Below are 18,642 nucleotides of genomic sequence, written 5' to 3' on the forward strand. Positions count from 1 at the left end.
TCTGGGAAACTTTATCATCAGCCTGTAACAGTAAAAACAAAGAGACGTGCTCCTTACACTCTAGAAACATTTGCTTTAAAAGGAAATTTCAGTGCAATTTGTGATGTTGTTGTTGGATAACAAACACGTTGTTAAATCATAACGGTTTACAGATTTTAAAGGGGATGGACAACAGAGCTAACAGTACTACAAATCCTTCAAACAGTTTATGACGGGAAATGTAACAAATAAACAGGCCAGCTAACAGTAACGGGCATGACAGCTTATTCCCAGTCAGAGTATTTATAGCATCTGCACTGTGCCATGGAGAAGTACAGCTAAGCCAGTACACTGATGAGATACACTGGCATGTAACACTGATACACTGGCATGTAACACTGATACACTGGCATGTAACACTGCACTGTAGCTACAGCAATAGCTTTGTTTTACATCACACCAGTGAAGGAAATGTTTTAATAATACTGTTGCTGAAGGTCTAACTCCAGCTGGAAAAACTTATTGAATAATTCGCCCCTGAAGTTTGTATGGGTTTGTATTGCTTCATACCCAATATCAGTGAACAAATGTATAGATGCAAACAAGCAAATGAACGAGTGCATCACATACTTAATGATTTAGTCCTTTAGTTCTTGCTTGTGTTTGCCATTTGAAGTGAGCTTAGTCCTGGGTTCATGTATTATCCCACATGCACAGCTTGGAGCGCAATGTGCTCGAAACTCGGGGGGAGCGGTTATTGATCACAAACAAAGGAGCGGACTAGGTGTGTTTGCATGGAGCTGATCCCTGGTATTTATGCACATCAGAATTATTAAATAAATAAATCAAACTGTGCTTTCTGCATCTAGGTCAATCCTTTTCTGCTATGGTTTTCATAGGCAAATCGGCCAGGTAGAGAACTCCTTTTGTACAGTGTTTGCTGTGAGGATTTCTGCCCATTGTTTGGGAGTATTTTGCAACTTGTTCTTCAGAGAGATGCTCTTTACATAAACATAATGCAAAATGAACTCAGGGAGTCAAGTTGAGTTTCTACATAGTGCAACAGAAACTTTCTGGAGGCCCTCGGGAATGCCCCCCCCCCTGCCCAGAATGGCTACCAGTAGCACTCACAGAAGGTCTTTTATGAAGCTGTTGACGTTATTAATGCATTATAACACACAATCATGCTTTCTTAAAATGCATAGAGCCCTTTTCCTGGGAAACAGACTCAAAGAAATTATGATCTTATCTAAGCTAAGAAAAATTCAAGCCCTTAAAAACAACAATCTTTATAGGGATTACTTTATTTATAATTACCATTTATGAGATCAATTAAAAATCAGCTGATGCGTTTCGGTTAGTATCTCATGGCCTCATTCAGGCCATTGGCATGTGGAGCAGGCTGCAGGCCACACGTGTCTCCCACTTTTCCCAGTTTGGCATGCCAGTTTTAGGAGCCAGAACAAATCAAGGGCTATTTGAGACTGTGAATGAGATTCTAATTGGAGCTCAGGCCTCGAGAGCCAAGCATAGAAACGAACTCTTCAGAATAAAAAGGTCTCTGGCCTCCACACATTCCCTGCGTTTTATGTCTGCGGTCCTCAGTCGAGGTGGCGGCCTACACAGAGGCACTCAGAGGGGGACTGTGCTACCCTACCCTGTGGGGGTCAGGATCCAGGCCCCGGCGTCGCGCCTCCAGCTCCTCGTAGGGCGGCGCCGTTCCCTCCCGCCGCGCTTGATGGTACTCTCTCCTCAACTGCTGGATCCGGTCGGAGCTGAAAGGAGAAGCGAAGCAGAGAGCGACATGAGAAAGGACCCGTGAAAGCGAGCTCTGCACATGCGGCACCGCAGAGGCGTCCGCGCCGCAACACGGCAGGCCTGCGCGCACTGTACTGCACTGCACTGTACTGCACTGTACTGTGCCAGCCTCCCAGGGCCCTGTGGATGCGACACTGCGCCCACATGTGACTGCACTCCGCAGCTCCATGCCGTCCAGACATAGCACATTCCCTGCTGTCTCCATTCCTGAAGAGCTCACGCACAGTACAGGCCGTTGCAGCAGAGAAACCTTCCCTTTGGCCCTTAAGTTGTTTGACAGGCGAGTAAAATCCACTGGAGACACTATGTCAAATAAACATGAAGGACATTCCTGATAACCTAACCCGTCACAGCAGGAGGTGCCTTCACTAGCATTTTTCAGAAGCGACGACTCGGCAAGAAAAATACTAAGCTCACAAACCAGTCTCATCTGAACAAACTGACATTTTACAAGGAACAGGAAATCATTACTAAAGAGGGAATAATTTGATGGGCAGACATGACAGAAACTGTGCAGCTTTTACTGTGCCACACCATGCACTTATTTATCTGTTAAAAAAATGCACTTCCTCCCTCCATCAGAGGCTCATCAGTGTTACTGTATCTGCCCACAAAGTACAAGGCCACACCTGACAGATTTGGCATTTAGATGACAGCAGGAGGAAAAAGTCTCAGAAAAGCCAGAGACTAAACACATTCGGCTTAAAATGTGGTAATCTCTGTGACTGAGTGCAAAGACATGCCAACACCTCAAACACAGCTCACTGCTGCTGAACGCCAATAAAATATTTCTTAAAAACAGCATGCAATTATCCTACCCAAGCTTAATAGAAATCTCATCTTTTTCTCCAACTAGTGGCAACTTGATTTCATGACTGGCTGAAGAGTGGAAGCTTCCAGAAATACAATTCCTCTGACGAACTGTGTCCGCATGTGTGGGACAGGGTAAAACAGTAGAAAAGAAACACATTGTGTGTCAAGACAGGACTGTGCTGAGCAGCAAGCAGATTAGCTCAGTGAGGACGGGCATGTCCTCCTACAGAAGCCAGCTCTCTCAAAGAGCCCCCACCCTACACAAAATCTAAAGAAACACACAGAAAAAACTAAATACGTTATGGTTCTGGGCAAACATCCAATGACAAAAAAATTATTTGTGTGGGTTCACAGTGGGCAAAAAAAACCGAGACAGAACAAACCAATGGACAAGAAAGCCAGTGACCCTCTGCTCCCCCCCTTTACACACAACTGTAAGGAAGCCATGCAGAAACAAGCACCATGTCTTTATTCACAATTAAAGCGCTAAAGCAAAATAACTGCCACTATTTACTGATAGTCAAATAAAATAGCTTGGAACCCAACACAAATTCTTTTATTCTGCTAAAGACACAGCAAACAGCTTTATATTCAAATTGGATACTTGGCCCTTTCCATGCTAAGAGCTGAATCTCCCCTAATCTCCTACACATTTCCTCAGGCAAGCTCACTTGGAAAGCTGCTGGCGAGCATTAAGTTCAACAGCAACAACAACAACAAAATTTAACATGTTTTTTTCTAATCGCATTAAGGGGAAGCAGAAGTGCCAAGCATACCAGAGGGATTAGGCAGTGGGAACTGGCCCATACGCTACCGGTCTTGTGACTTATTAGACACGCAGATGTATGGGAGGGGGGCTTTGCTGGAGGTAGAGTGCACGACCCAGGAAGTGCTTGAAAATGACAGGAACCGATATGCATAAATGTTTCTCTTGTGATTGGACATAGTATACGCTCATATCCCATCCCGCAAAATTACACCAGCATTGTTCTAGAAAAATGACTACGACCATCCTGTTGACAGAAATGCAGTGAGAGCATCTGTGTTTTACAGAAAGGGGACAGGCAAAGGGGCGAGTGAACGGGTTAAAAACAGGGAAAAGCTGCCAAACTCAGGCTGCCGAAAGAGGGGGCACTAACATGGCGCTAAACTGTAATGCATCTATCTGCACTGCATCACCACTGCTTTCCTGTCACAAAGCTACAGGCAGACCTACAGGTGGTATGTGCATGGCCACAGTCTCCGTAACCCCTCTACTTAGGGCATGTGCGACGCCGGCATGCGCCAACCTCATTAGACTGGTGTGTAGACCTCACCCCTCTTCTGCGCCCCCCTCCAGGGTGCAACAGCTGGTGCAGAACGCACAGCGTAATATCGTCTCAGAAATCCATTAGCTAATCCCGAGGAACATAATTAGAGCTGCCATTTTGATTGAGCGCACATCTCGCCATCCAAATGAATAACACTATCAATGTTTAATTAGGATCTTATGAAGCCTGCAGCGCCAGGCTCCATCACGCATGACGGCCCAGGGCAAAGAGTCACAAGTATGAGGGCAGAGGGGAAGAGGGCACGGCCTGACAGCAGGGGGCAGCACTGCAGCCAGAGACCTGGGAGGAGCCAGATACTGGTGTGAGGAACCAGGGCATCTCCAGGTGCTCTGAATAGCCAGCTTGTTTAGCTACATTAACTCCATTAGAGATCCCTCAACACAAAGGTCTCCGTTCTCTCAGTCATGACTTTGGCTGAGCAGTACTCATTTTCCTTACTAGTGACAACGTACGTTAATGTACTGCATAGACAAATAACACGTGTATTTGCTGTCAGGGCTGTCTAGGCTGTGACTAATAATTATGTTTTTCAATGGCGTTAAATGCTAGATTAACATTTACACATGAAGGGAAGTCGGGTTGCAGCTCCATGCTGATTCAAACATTAGACGTATGTGTGAAACACATTTGGCAGCTCGCGGATATCAGCATGCATCTCTGAATGAAACATTTTACTTTAAACGTTTATTAACTTTCCCATTAAAGGCACGCCGAGCCAAACAAAGCGATTCACATCCTCGCCCAATGTACTGAGTACCGACTCCTTCCGCGGCTCCCCAGCGTCCGCGCATGTTTGCGGCACCTTTTAATCTGTCCAGTGGGCACGTGGCCACTGTTACACTGCGAAACAGGCGACCTCCACAAGGCAGTGGGGTACAGAAGCCGGCTCCCGATCTGGCACTGGCAGCCTGACGGCATGGCGTGCGGCTTTGCCAGAGCAGCACATGGCAATTAAAGCAGCATTACATGCTTATGAAATTGAGTTAAAGAGGACAGGAGCGGCCAGGGAGGGGGGGCGGTGAGGGGGGGGGCGGCAGCCGTTCTCCGTCCTTCCCGCCATTTCCTTCGCTGCTCCTTCTCCTGGTTTACTCACCTTCCACCACAAAATGTCCCCAGTTGGGTGAAATTTTATCAAATTGAATCTGACAACACGAGACAGCCAATTCTGACAGCTGGCTCCTCAGCGGTCTTAAACGGGGATGACACCTCTTTTCAAACGTCATTTGCAATTTGGGAAATAATGAAAATGACTTCGGTTGGCATAACATTATTTTGGCTGACCGTCTGTATGGATTGCGGGAAAACATTGCATGTGTCAGTACCTAGATTGAATATACACAGATCCTACACGCAGCATCCACACCAGAACCAATTAGCATACACACACACAGCCCCATGTTCTGGTCGTAGCGTAAGAAATAAACACATTTGTGTGGCATGAGCAGGACATGCTTTTAATTGCTAAATGCAAAAAATCTCAGTTATGAAACCATTACTCTTCTTTCTATTTTAGTGAGCCTTTCATAGCAGTTCCAACTACGCAAAATTAAGCATTACAACATAGATACATGGTGGAAGTCAAAATAGGTGAAGCACAACATGACTCTACATCCTTGTACAACACAGTGTGCTCTCAAGGGAAATGCTGGGGTGCATCTTTATGCTGAGACGGAGATTTGCCGCTCCGCATATGTCTGTGAGCTCGCCTGTGCGATATGTAAGAATGTCACGTTGCTGAAAGGGTTAAAGACAGACCGTGCCGCTACACCTTCTGCCACAGGGACATCAACCAGGGCTTCTCCTCTTCCTGTGAGTCTGTGCTCTCTCAGGAGCAAATGTCATGCATACATTCCTGTCTTCCAACTGGCTGACGGGGGGTGGGGTGGATACGTGTGAGAACAATTAAGCAGAGCTGCTTGCCATCCTCTGAAACGGCTGCAGCAGCTTCCTGGAAAAATGCAACCAAGCCCGAGGACTGCTGATTAATGAAGAGAGAGGAAAGCACTCCAGCCGCTCACCCGAGCCACACTAAAAGCTTTTCTCGTCTCTCTGCTGATTTATATCATTATTTTCACGGAAAGGCAATGAATGTAAAACAGGAGCAAACGGGTGACGAGGAACAACAGATTTTTTTTTTTTATGTTAAACATTTTTTAATGTTAAGGCTGGATATTCTCCTTTCTAATTACACTCTCCCTCCTGATGTTTAAGAATGGATCTAGTGAACATGAGTAACCCACAGGTAGTAGAGCGATTGGGACATCCCGCTGGCTGACGAGCCACTGCAGGCTTCAGCCTGTTGCCCGGGTTTAATCACAGGAGTAATTACTGTGAGGGGAGCCGGGGCAGCCCAGCAGGCACGCATCTCCATCCCTGCACACTCCCCCTCTCCTTTCTCCTGCTTCCTGTGCTCTCAGAAAACAATAATTATTTTTTATTGGCTGGAGCGCCTAGGGAGGTCGTGGTTGTTATAGTAACTCTTGGAGCTGAATGGAGCGGACCTCTTCAAGGCTGAATGAGTCGCTCTTGGCCGTGGCTCCAAGGCCCTTCGGCGGCGGGACAGCAAGGTCACGGCGCTGCTGGGCCCAGGGCCTGGCCCAAGGGTTCCCTCCCTTTATCCGCCTCCTCGCCTCACAGATGCTACTTAGCCCCACTCGGTACCAGGACAGAGGTGTTCGTGGGAGGAACAAAGGCCAACAAGGCCCTTGCATCAAGGCACAGCAGGAAGGGGAGTGCACACTGAGGTGAGGGGAGTGCATGGCAGAAAGGGACGCTTGGATTCAGGCTAGACAGACACCTAGTTCTTTATACCGCCCAGACATTATAGCACGGCATACAGTTTGAAATAATTCTGAAATGCTGGGGGCCCCTCCATGACTTCGCCGGCAAGCCTACCTGAAGGTCTGTAACAGGTGGCTGCCTCTCTGTCTGTTCCTCCACCAGTAAGTAATGTCCTATGGTGGTGGTACTGCAAGCAATGGTGGGAAAACATCCCAGTAATAGTAGCAGCATTCGGCCGTCCCAACTCTCTGACTCAGCATTCATTACTGCTAGCAGGATGAAAACCCTGTCAGGTCCTCCTAGGGAAATAAAGTCTTTCTCAGAGCACTTTAGGCTAGTTAACGCATATTAGTCATTTGCAATGCATTAAGTACCATCTCGAATAAAGGCCAGTAAGGCCAATCAACTGTGGCAATTGGAAGGCAGACAGGGACGTCCCAGTGATTAACTATCCCGCTAAACTCAGAGGGAGACGAGACGCTCATTGAGTGGCCTGTGTAGATCTGGTGGGTGGCAGGATCAGTTTTAATTGCCTCGCTCTCTAAATGACTGTGCCTCCTTAGTGATCCTCAATGGCCAGCTTTAAATCACAGTCTATCCTCTGTTTTCGCTTTGCAGCCGTCTCCCATGATAAAGCTAAAACTGCAGGCTGCTAATATTACTGATTTAAGCCAGTGCTGCTGATACAGTACAGCATCACAGAAAGCAAACCACTGACAGATACTGGTGGGGAAAATGAGACTCAGCAAAAAGTATGGCAATAAAACAGATTTACGCATCTTTAAACATGAAATGAAAGATGACCTATCCATGGATTGACTGCATTCAATCCACTTATCCGTTTTCAATAAATGTTTATTCAGTCAGGGCCTTTGGAGACCATATTGGGGAACATGTGGTATTAGACTGAGTAGAACCTGGACAGGACACCTGTACATTTCATTACTGTGTCAATAATTATCCACGTGGTTTTCAGATCTGGTTAATGTTCGGGGGAGGGGGGGCACAGAAATTCAAATTAGAACAGAATATTGATACACATTACAAACCGGTAAGCTGTCTAGTATAGTGCATATTATACATGTCTGCTGTAACGCGACAAACTGCTCCTTATGCAAAATCTGTAATAAGACTGACAATGATGAAAGCGTTTGAGGGCAAACCATTCAAAAGATAACCAAACCATTGTACAGACGCTCCTCTACTTACAATTTTTCAACTTACAAACTTTGACATACGAACGAACTGTAAGTCCAAATTGTGTTCCTTGGGCTCCCGTTTCCAATCCGCAACATCAATTCCGCCCAGTACGACTTCTGGCTGCTACTCCCACCGCGCAGCAGCATAGCGTGCGTACTCCCAGCATCCTAGTTCTTAGTACTTGCGTATACCCTTAAAATAATGCTGAATAACAACTTACGAACATTTCAAGTTATGAACGGCCGTTCGGAACGCATCTCATTCGTAAGTAGAGAAGCTTCTGTATTCAAAAGACTTCACAGGATCAAGCTTTGTTTTTTTTTATTCATCAGTACTCTTGTTAGCCATTTTCTTGTAACCTTGTTCAAATGTTTTTGTTTTTATTGCAGTGGAGATGTTTCTCTCCCTCACACAACACGATAAGCATCTACATACATTGTCTAAGATACCAGAAACACAGAAACAGATAAACATGTACTGATTGAATGCAGTTCTGTTTGGATACCATTTAAATCAATCAACATGTATTGAAGAGTCCAACGTTTAAAGTAAAAATAATCTATTTTCCCCCCCAAAATAAGTCACTATATTTATGTAGCACTGCAAAAACCATCTGACACTGTACTAGATCATTCAAAAAACATGAAAAAAATATTACAGCGATATGATGAGTATGTGTCTGTGTACTGATTTGTGACAGCTTTATCAGTTCCTGGCCAATTTCCTTCTAAATCTGAATCAATGCAGCCGTATGGTAGATGTAAGGACCGGATTTCCAATTCAACTCAGTTTTCCTCACACCACTAAAAACTAGCACTTCCAAAACAAAGCGCGTTAGCTAACTGAGTCAAGTATGAAGTGCATATCTCCACAGATCTGGGCGTTCAGGCGTGCTGAGCCACACAAAACGTAAAGATGTCGGGGAAGAACTTGCATATAAGCCAAAGAGATATTTATGCTGTACGGACATCGTTCCTCTACTTAACTGCAAATGAGCCAATGCATGTTTCATAAACATGTACAACAGTATAACTTAATGTACAAGGCTGGGCTTTCATGCTAGTTACTCAGATCACTAGCAGGACAGCGACACCTTATAAAGATACATAACCTTCACACTAACTCCCCTTTTGTTATTTATATGCGTATAGAACCCCCCCCAGCAAAAGAAAAAGAAGAGTTGCATTGGAGATTATCTTGCCTAACACCATCGATGTACTCTGGCAGCAAGCTCACTTCGCTAACAAAACACTGTGGTTCCGTCTGGAACCACACTGTCCTTGATTAATGCCTAGACCTGCTTATAACATACCAAGCCTAGACTAATTTTCCCATAGAGAATAAAGTGAACTTTCTTTAAGGCGGTGCAGTTGCTGTATGGAACCTCTGAGAAGCTTGACATTTAAGCACAGTTCATTATGTTCTTGTTTGTTTGCTTGGTTCTGGAGTGTGAGCACCGCCCCCATGGGATAATGTACCATTCTCCGTCTTCTGAGAGGGGTTCCGTATTCATTAAAGGAAGGGGGGGGGAGACATTAAGCTAGAAATATTCAATTTTACAAGATTTTAATTAAAGACGTAAGGGATGCGGTTTGTGTTTGTCATGGAGTGCATCCCGAACTAATCGCCTCTTTAATCAAAGGCAGCAACAGGAACGGGGGTGTCATAGAGATTCAGGGAGAGGAGCGCTGCTGTGGTGTGTGATGAACGACTCAGCAGGGCTCGTTTCTGTTCACTTAATGTGGGAGAAGGAAAACATTAATGCTGCAGAAAAAAAACCCCAAAGAAAATACGCATGATAGTGGATATATCAGATTACACAACAAATTCATTAAAGACCTCAGTGGCAGAGAAATGTGATCTGTTTTCACGTGTGTGTGCCTGTGTGAATGTGTGTGAATGTGCATGTCTATGTGTGTGAAATTAGAGCTGTCACGATTACGTGATTATTAAAAAAGCATCAATTAAAAATTTCCTTCTTGATTACTCGCAAAATGGTGGAAGATGGCATATAGAGGATGAGGGTGTGAATAAAGAGCGAAAGCATCAGTTCTAAGGAAGCACTTCACATTAAAAGTGAAGGAAAATGCAGACTGTCAGTATTGTCATCACTTTGACTTAAATTATTTTGCTTAATTTACTAGATTAGATTGCTGTATGTCAAAATAATCACTGCTAAAATGAAGATTAGACCCATAGCTTAATACAGCACATAATATCCATTTGTTATTATTACTATTATTATTATTATCATCATCATCATGCCGAGATGAGTCTTAGGGCTGAATGATAATGGAAAAAGTTCCCATTGCAATATTATAAGTTCTTGCCATATTAAGGGGTTGAAAATGAACTACATAACTAAACATCTACTAACAGAGTCTGTCCGCTAAATTGATGCTGTTGCCATGACTGCCAACAGACACAAAGCAGTACCGACAAATCACTTGCTTTTGCTCAGTATCATCTCTGTGGAACCCAAAATATTTCCATACAGCGGAAGACAAATGGCTTTTTGGTGACCAGCTTCTTTCTGCTTTTCCCCTCTTCACTCATTTTTGTTTAATTTCTCACAAACACGCCACGCTGTCTAACAGCAGCAAGGACGAGAATCATTATCATTGTCCTGGAGAGTGCATGCGGCGCTCATGCAAAAGCAGTGTCGTTTAAAATAAATAAATAAATAAAATATATATATAAAATAAGTGTAAAGTTTAACACTGTGCAAAATGTTGAAAAGGAACCATCATTAAAATTGCAAAGCTTTCAAAGTTTGGTTTCCTATGACTGAGTAAAAATGTTTTAGTGCAACTTATTAATGATTTGAACGCAACAGAGCATGGGAGTCCTGGCAATATCGCCATGCCGTTCACACATTAACGCCGCACATCAAGCTAGCCTGGCGTGGTGGATCGCTTGTGGATGCAGTTTGCATGGTCAGCCTGCGAGTGAGCTTAGCCTCCAGTTTCATTCCACTGTCCAAACACATGCAACTTAAGTGAATCAGAGTGCCTAAATTCACCGTACGTGTAACTGTGTGTGCATCCGTGTGTACTTTCATGTGTGTGTGTGTGTGTGTGTGTGTGTGTGTGAATGTGCCTGCGTGTGTACAGTATATCTGTGTTTATGTGTGTGTGAATGTGCATGTCTGTCTGCAATCCTTGCGTGTGTGTGTGTGCGCGCGAATATGTCTGTGTGTATATCCGTGTGTGTGTGAATGTGCCTATGTGTATATCAGTGTGCATGCCTGCAAATGTATCTACATGTGTCTATCAACATGTATGTGTATGAATGTGTCTGCATGTGTATTTTCACATGTATGTGTGTTTGAATGAATGTCTGCGTATATGTGTAGATGTGTGTGCATGAATGTGCCTGCATGTGTATATCTGTGTGTGTGTGTCTGCGTGTGTATATCTGTGTGTGTGTGTCTGCGTGTGTATATCTGAGTGTATGTGTGCGAATATCTGTGTGCATGTGTGTGTGAATGTGACTGTGTGTGTGTATATCCGTGTGTATGTATGTGTGTCTGCGTGTGTATATCTGTGTGTGTGTGTCTGCGTGTGTATATCTGAGTGTATGTGTGCGAATATCTGTGTGCATGTGTGTGTGAATGTGACTGTGTGTGTGTATATCCATGTGTATGTATGTGTGTCTGCGTGTGTATATCTGAGTGTATGTGTGCGAATATCTGTGTGCATGTGTGTGTGAATGTGACTGTGTGTGTGTATATCCATGTGTATGTATGTGTGTCTGCGTGCGTATATCTGTGTGTATGTATGAGTGTGTCTGTATGTGTATATTTGCGTCTATGTGTTTATGAATGTGTCTGTATGAATGTGTGTGTATATCCGTGTGTGTGTCTGTGTGTTTGCGTGTGAAGGTGTCTGCATGTATATATCTGTGTGTATGTGTGTGCATGAATGTGTCTGCGTATGTAAGTCTGAGTGCGTGTGTTTGTATGTGTCTGGGTGTGTATATACATATGTATGTGCGTGTGTGTGTGTAAATCTGCGTGTGCACATTCGAATGCATTTGTGTGAGAATGTGTCTGCATAAAATGTCTCCAAAATGTGACATCATACAAAATCCCTACAATGTGATAAAAACCTGTTATTTTGACCTTGTGGAGACAATTTTTCGGTCCCCATAAGGGGAAACTCAGCTTTATGAAAGTCAAAAAACTAAAATAGCCAAAATTCTTTGGTATTTTTTGGTTAAGGTTAGGGCTGGGTAGGGGTTTAAGGTTGCTATAGTTGGGATTAGCCCATAGAAATAAATGGAGAGTATCCACAAAGACACTGTACCTAATCTGAGTGTGTCTGTGTGTGTATATCTGTGTGCATGCGTGTGAATGGAACACCACAGTGCAAAATGCTGTGAGTTAGTATGTTTTTTTTTTTTGTTACATACAGTATACATCTCTCACTCTCTCTAACCTGTCGACTGCTGCTGGAGGAGACCTCTGCTTGTTGACCTTTGCGTAGAGCCCATCCAGGGGGTCCTCCGTGGAGGGCTCTCGGCTGTGGGAGGTGTTGGGGGGCGGGAGCTTTGGCGACGGCGTACGGGCCTTGAACGGGGACTGGCTGCGGCCCGGCAGCTCCCGGAAGGTGTTAATGCGCGCGTAGTTGGGGTCCATGTCGTCGTCCTCCACATCGGGCAGGTGGAAGCGATCACGAGCCTGACGGTCACGCAGCTCCTGGTGTTTGGCCTCGATCCTGATCACACACATCACACAACCATTAGCTCTGCTCAGCACAGCACTGGGCCTCAATTAAAATACACAGAATCAGGAGAGGGAAGGAGAGCATTGGTCCAATGCCATGGAGAGTTCAAATGGCACAAGATGGTCCTCTTCACTGGAAGACACAACACACACAAACCTTGTTCCGACTGCCCACCAAATTGCAAAACTGTATTTCAAACATTAATCAACTCTGATTACGTCAATCCATTTTCACTTTCACAGTACTGGGTTGCTGGAAAAAACTACACTATAAAACTGGTCTCTTGGTACCTATCCCATACTTCAGCATGGATCCTATGCAAATTCAACCTTCCTTCCATAGTCAACTGGCACACAGTTTTTACATGTGCAGGTATGGCTGCGATGGTAAAGACACTCAGATAAAAGCATGTTAAATCCCCCCGGCCCTGAGCGGTGATGAATACGGTACTGGCAGGTGCTGAGTCTCCACTTCCTCACTGCCTGGGATCATCTTCCATAGTCACAGGGCTAAAAGTCCCATTATGGAGCCCGAAAGAGCAAAGGGGAGTAATTAATCCAGCTAATTACTTAATTAAGCTGCGTGAGCAAAGGTAAAAGCATGAAATGGGATAATTGGAGTGAAAGGGATAATTGAAAGGTTTGCCCATACCGAGGGACAGAGTTACCCACTTTCATTATCTGCAGGAAGCCAGGGTACAGAATAAAACTGTGTCCTAATGAAACCTCTGAACACAATAAAATTGCTGATAGGACACTCCAGGAGAGATCAGGTTTCAGGACAGGGACTGTCTGTTATGAAGGGCTATTCTAGCTTATAAGGTCAGCTAAAGGGAACAGGGATAATTGTAAGGGGTAAAATCACCGCCCACCAAAGGTCACACAGGCAGGGTCACACAGGTGTGAACACAAATGCAGCCTCACCTCTCCCTTTCATCCTTCATCTTCTCCAACTCATCCTCACTCAGAAGCTCAGACTTCTGCTTCTGCAAGGTAGCCTTGGGTTCAGGTTTGCTCTTCTCCTCTTTCTTCTTGCCAAATCTGAAAACAGACATTCGGAGCAAGACAGAGATTTCAAATGCCTGAAAAGAGCACTCGTGTAATGCTATTGCAGTAACAAGGCACTTAAAGATTACAAGACAACAAATTAAACATTTCTGGAGAAAAGATAAAAGCGTTGAATTATAATCATTTGCAGGATGTGTATAATAGCACAGAAGACATCACGACAAAGAAAAACTTCATTTCCATCAAATGTTCCTCTGTTTACAACTGAAGAACTGAGGCCAAAGAAATGAAAATGCTTATTTCTGAGACACACTGAACACACTCAGTGTGGCTCTCATGCATACACACTGTACTCATGTGCCCTTCATGCAAACTCTTTCTCAATGAAGCCTTCTCAACACACTGTATCACTGACAGAGAAAAATGAGCTATGTCTCACCTTCCTTATCGAGACAATTACATTGTAACCTGGACATTGTTTTTTTGCATAATCACACTATGATGGTAATACCCTACTTAACATTGGTCTCACCTTTATATTTCAGTTCATCATAAAACCATTCTTGTTGGCAAGTATCATTAAGATAAAATGTGCAGTTGAATTTTTTTCTAACCAATCTTCAGTAATGGTGTCAGCAGAAATGAAATAGTATTGAGTGAACGGCAACAGGATCACTACCGATATAAAGAAGCTGCAAGAAACCAAACATAAACCAAAAGAGAGCCATAAACTATTACAGTATATGATTACCTCAAGACAGCTCTGCTTAATATGCCAAGGGAATCTACAGCTTCAGCTGTTAATTAGAAATGAGAAATGGCAAAGGCTTTATAGAAACAGGTCAACAAACTGGGGTGCAATTGAGTCTAGAATGCTTTAAGTGTCAGAGAAACTCAATGCTCTGGGCTTGGGAACACACAAACCCAGTGGAGGAAAGGGGGTTTTCGTCCACTTCGGGGGGAGGGGGGGTGGGCTGCTGCCTTGAATGCATAGCGAGTTTGTAGGAAAGACATAGTTTCACTTCATAGTGCACAATACAATCTTAAAATACAATCTTAAGACAAGGACATGGGCATTTTTTTCCTTTAACAAAAGCTCTTTCTTATCCTGAAGTACTGTGCACTAGTTGTATGAACCAGTCAGAGGTGGGAGGTATAGGCTTGGAGAAAGGCTATGGAAAGCAGAGTAAGAGCAGAGGGGAGAGAGGGAGAGAACGGAGGGAGAAGAGGAGCAGGAGTGAGAGCAAAGGGGGAGGGCAGTGACTGCTGCTTATTCATGCACTTCTCCAGACTATCAACAAGTCCTTCCTATCACAGACATCAATTGTTCGACCATGCCATTCTCTGCTCCCCCAATTTACCCAGTGTCCAGAGAGTACTTGTCTCAATTTTTGTACCAATGCAATAAATGTTAAGCAGTAATGCAGAGAGGCCATGCTAATTTGCAAGCAGGTGGCCCGGCCTGGCTGGGAGAAAAATAGCAATGAAATTGGATATATCAAATAAATATATAAATAAAATAACCACACCACAGCACAAACGGCCTTTGGCTGCTGCAGGCTTGAGGTGTCAATACAAAAAGCATCATAAATGTGTGACAGAACTCACAGAGAACATATACAAATAATCCATGATGCTGAAGTGAGACAGAGAGGATGAAAGGGTAGATGGCTGAATTCACACTGGAGAGGCAGATCACAAGCAGGGCTCATCTGACACATCTCACACAGGTGCAGGAATCACCAGATGGATAGTGAACAGAGTGTCCTTAGTGGCCTCATCGCATTGCTAGTCCTGAACCAGCTCCACACGTCACCGGAGCAACAAAACCAAACCGCACCCAAAGAGTCTGAACAAGCACCTGCAACACTAAAATTAGTATTCAGCTGCAGGCGAAATGAATGATTACCTGAATCATAAAATGTACTGCAAGCCATGAGTAGGCAAGGTGACAGCAGGGGCTGGAGGAAATCGATCAGCTGTATTTCTGTGGGAATTAATCGCCAGCCTGAGACTAAGACGCACCTTGTGTAATGTATCCCAGCCAGACCAAAGCTTGCTGTCTGCTCAGGGTTTCAATACGACCAGCGAGGGGGCATACATATGGATATACACACACAAAGCGAGGGGGGCGCCTGAAGGAAGAGCAAGGACTACCCCCGATTTTATAAAACACTAACAGTATGGTAGTGTCACTGATTTACAGTAGTCAGTAAACTGGCATGTACATGCACTGGTGCAGGGAGAGAGCTCACCTGATGCATTTAGTGAAGCACGTTCCACGTGTGATAAAAATGTAAACCATCAGACAGCTGACTTTCAGCCTAATTTAAGGACTTTCAAAAAGCGGTGCTGTTTGAGTGGAGAATCCTGACACTAAGTTGAGGGGTTTAAAAAAAAAAACGGGGGGGGGGGGGGTGGGGATGACAACAACTAAGAGTGCAGGACCCTGAGAAAACCCACTGAATACATTTAAAGGCAATTAGACTGTCAGTTTAGTTGCTGCCACTCTATACTTTCCCAGCTGCAAAGCAACATCACATGTGATGTCAGTTAAAAATGGCCCATATCCAGAGAGCAAGTGAGCGAGCGAGCGAGTGGGAATACTTAAGGACAAAAGCTGAAGCACTCGCAGGAGACAGGCGCCGAGAGGCTGGGAGGGACAGCAGAATCTTTATGGATGTTCTGCCTGCCTCATAAACAGCCCCTTTTTACTTTAAATGCACACACTTCACCATAACATAGTTATAAGCTAAAATTGCCAAGGAGCAATAAGGACCAGACACTCCAACAGGCCCTTCGCTCATTTCGGACACAAACTGTACTCTGCATCAGCAGGCATGAAGGAGCAGGACGATGGCGACATGAGGCCGACAGCGTGCCAGTGAAGCTCGGACACGATGAATGATGCCAGTGTCTCTCGCCCTCAAAGACTGGCCCTTGACAGCCAATGGGCCCCCACAGCTGTGCTAATTATTGCATCAACATGCTTTATTGCCATGCTTGTGTGCAGTTGGCTCCACATTCCTAATTAGGAATACATGCAGCATATGGAGGGTATCTTAAATTACATTACTCAGGACATTGCAGAACCATGAATGCAAAGACGTTCGCAGAGTGTTTTCACTTCTATTCATTCATACCACTGGGCATCTACTTAAGGACCCAAAGGAATAAGTTATCTTATTCAAAATTTTACTAATTGGATTTAAACCTGCTTTCAAACATCTTTTCACTAATGATGCAATTACTGAACCACAAAACATTAAGATCTTTCTTCAACAAACTTAGAAGATAATGTGAATGTTTCAAGGTTAACTGAAAGAATTCCTCTCCATTTCCATACTGACGTTTTTCTAAAAGTTCCCAAGCAAATGTAAAGCAACCAAATGCCGAACAGAGAAATAAATGTCACCCGCTAACCTAGTAAGGTCCTAAACTAGGGAGTATGTGAAGAACACTCAAGCATACCTCGCAACTAGAGATTCTTTGGTCTTTCCAAAAATGCCACTGAGAATAAAAATGGAACAAAACCCTGAGCTTGTTTTGATGGCGGCAACTGAACTAGCACAAAGGAACTGGGATGCAGAACAGGCCCGACACCTGCAAGCTCTCATTCCTTGCTCCTTACTCTTTGATGTGTAGGCCCGGACATGCTTAATTTGTGTGTGACAAAAGTGGTCAAGTATCCTAAAGCCCTTTGTCCTCATTCTTATGCTCTTTGGTCAAAGAACAGGTTCTGCAGACTATCAAGATTGTGGCCACCCGAAACCTGTGAGATTCACCTCTAACCTTGAAAGAGAAAACACATCATAAACACAGGATCTTCAGTTGTACAAGTTGAGTGCAATGTTTTACAAAACAGAAGCACCTTCGTCTTAATACAGCAGATACTCATGACTTTATTACAAATGCTGACATGATCTAATCACGATACATACAAGTGATGAAGGCATTCAGTGAGAGTATGCAGTCATATTCACATATGCGTGCGCACACACACACACGTGCTTGCATTTAAAAAAAAGATTATTAGAATAGACTTCTCCTATTGGTTCCATTATCCATTCTGGAACAGAAATGGCTGCTCAAATGTCCAATTAGCACTGGCTCTTATGAATTCATTACCAGGTCACTCATAATTAGAGGGAACAGCCTGTTGTCCACTGAATATTTAACAGGGAGCCAGACAGCAAGCTATGGAGCCAGATAAGGACTGATGCACTTTGTGTCTCTCTGTACATCTGACATCCTTTTCCAGTCTCCTCTTGTGCACTTATCTGTCACTGAAGGCAGGGCGCAATCACAGAATATAAATATCCTTTTGGCTCTTAACGACACATACAGTACAGCTGAATACTGTAAACATGAGGTGTGTCTAAGTTTAGGACGTGTTGTGTGAATTATCATAGCATGTCTTCTGTAATTAACATAGAAATACAGTCTGTCACCTGCACAGGTGACAGTGGCACTAGTCTTCCCTGCCACACAGACAGACAGACAGACAGACACACACACACACAAGCATTTAATCTTACAGAAAGATGGAGGTAAAGAAAGCCATGCCTATACTTAGAAGTCTACCAACCAGAGAAAGCATGGATGCATTTTGTCACAGCTTAATATAATTTTAAGGTGCTTCTTATAAAGAACATTTGGTTCAGGAGGTGGTCTTCAGCATTACTTCTTACAGTTGCTTGCAGTAATTAGACCACCTCATATGCAGAGCTGGGCCCTCAGCAGGGTTAGGGTTTAAGAAGAGAGAGCAGCTTTTCCACCCAGAAATCAGACCCGCGATTGTTCACACTGGACAAGATGAAGTGAGAGCACAGAAGAGGGTAAAGCCGCTCTTCTACAAGGGACCAGGCAATGACTTACTGCCAGAAAACAAATAACAAAACGTTGATGGGGGGAGAAAAGGTAATTTCACCCTGTGTTCTGGTTACCTTTATTTCTGTAATTTACTACATTCATCCATACCCTTAT

The 18,642-nt window shown here is 44.1% G+C and overlaps 1 protein-coding gene across 4 annotated transcripts in view; it reads right to left on the reverse strand.

Moving 5' to 3' along the window:
- Positions 1–18,642, reverse strand: part of pard3bb (par-3 family cell polarity regulator beta b) — a 162,984-nt gene that overhangs the window by 21,284 nt on the left and 123,058 nt on the right. For all 4 annotated transcript variants that reach the window (XM_023805839.2, XM_023805840.2, XM_023805841.2 and 1 more), the window contains 3 exons: positions 13,573–13,689; positions 12,362–12,640; positions 1,637–1,754 (listed from right to left, as the gene is read on the reverse strand). In XM_023805839.2, the coding sequence (XP_023661607.1) occupies positions 1,637–1,754; positions 12,362–12,640; positions 13,573–13,689 (514 nt within the window). The remainder of the gene's footprint in view (positions 1–1,636; positions 1,755–12,361; positions 12,641–13,572; positions 13,690–18,642) is intronic.

The sequence above is a fragment of the Paramormyrops kingsleyae genome, chromosome 1 (assembly GCF_048594095.1).
Source record: "Paramormyrops kingsleyae isolate MSU_618 chromosome 1, PKINGS_0.4, whole genome shotgun sequence".
Classification (NCBI taxonomy): Eukaryota; Metazoa; Chordata; class Actinopteri; order Osteoglossiformes; family Mormyridae; genus Paramormyrops; species Paramormyrops kingsleyae.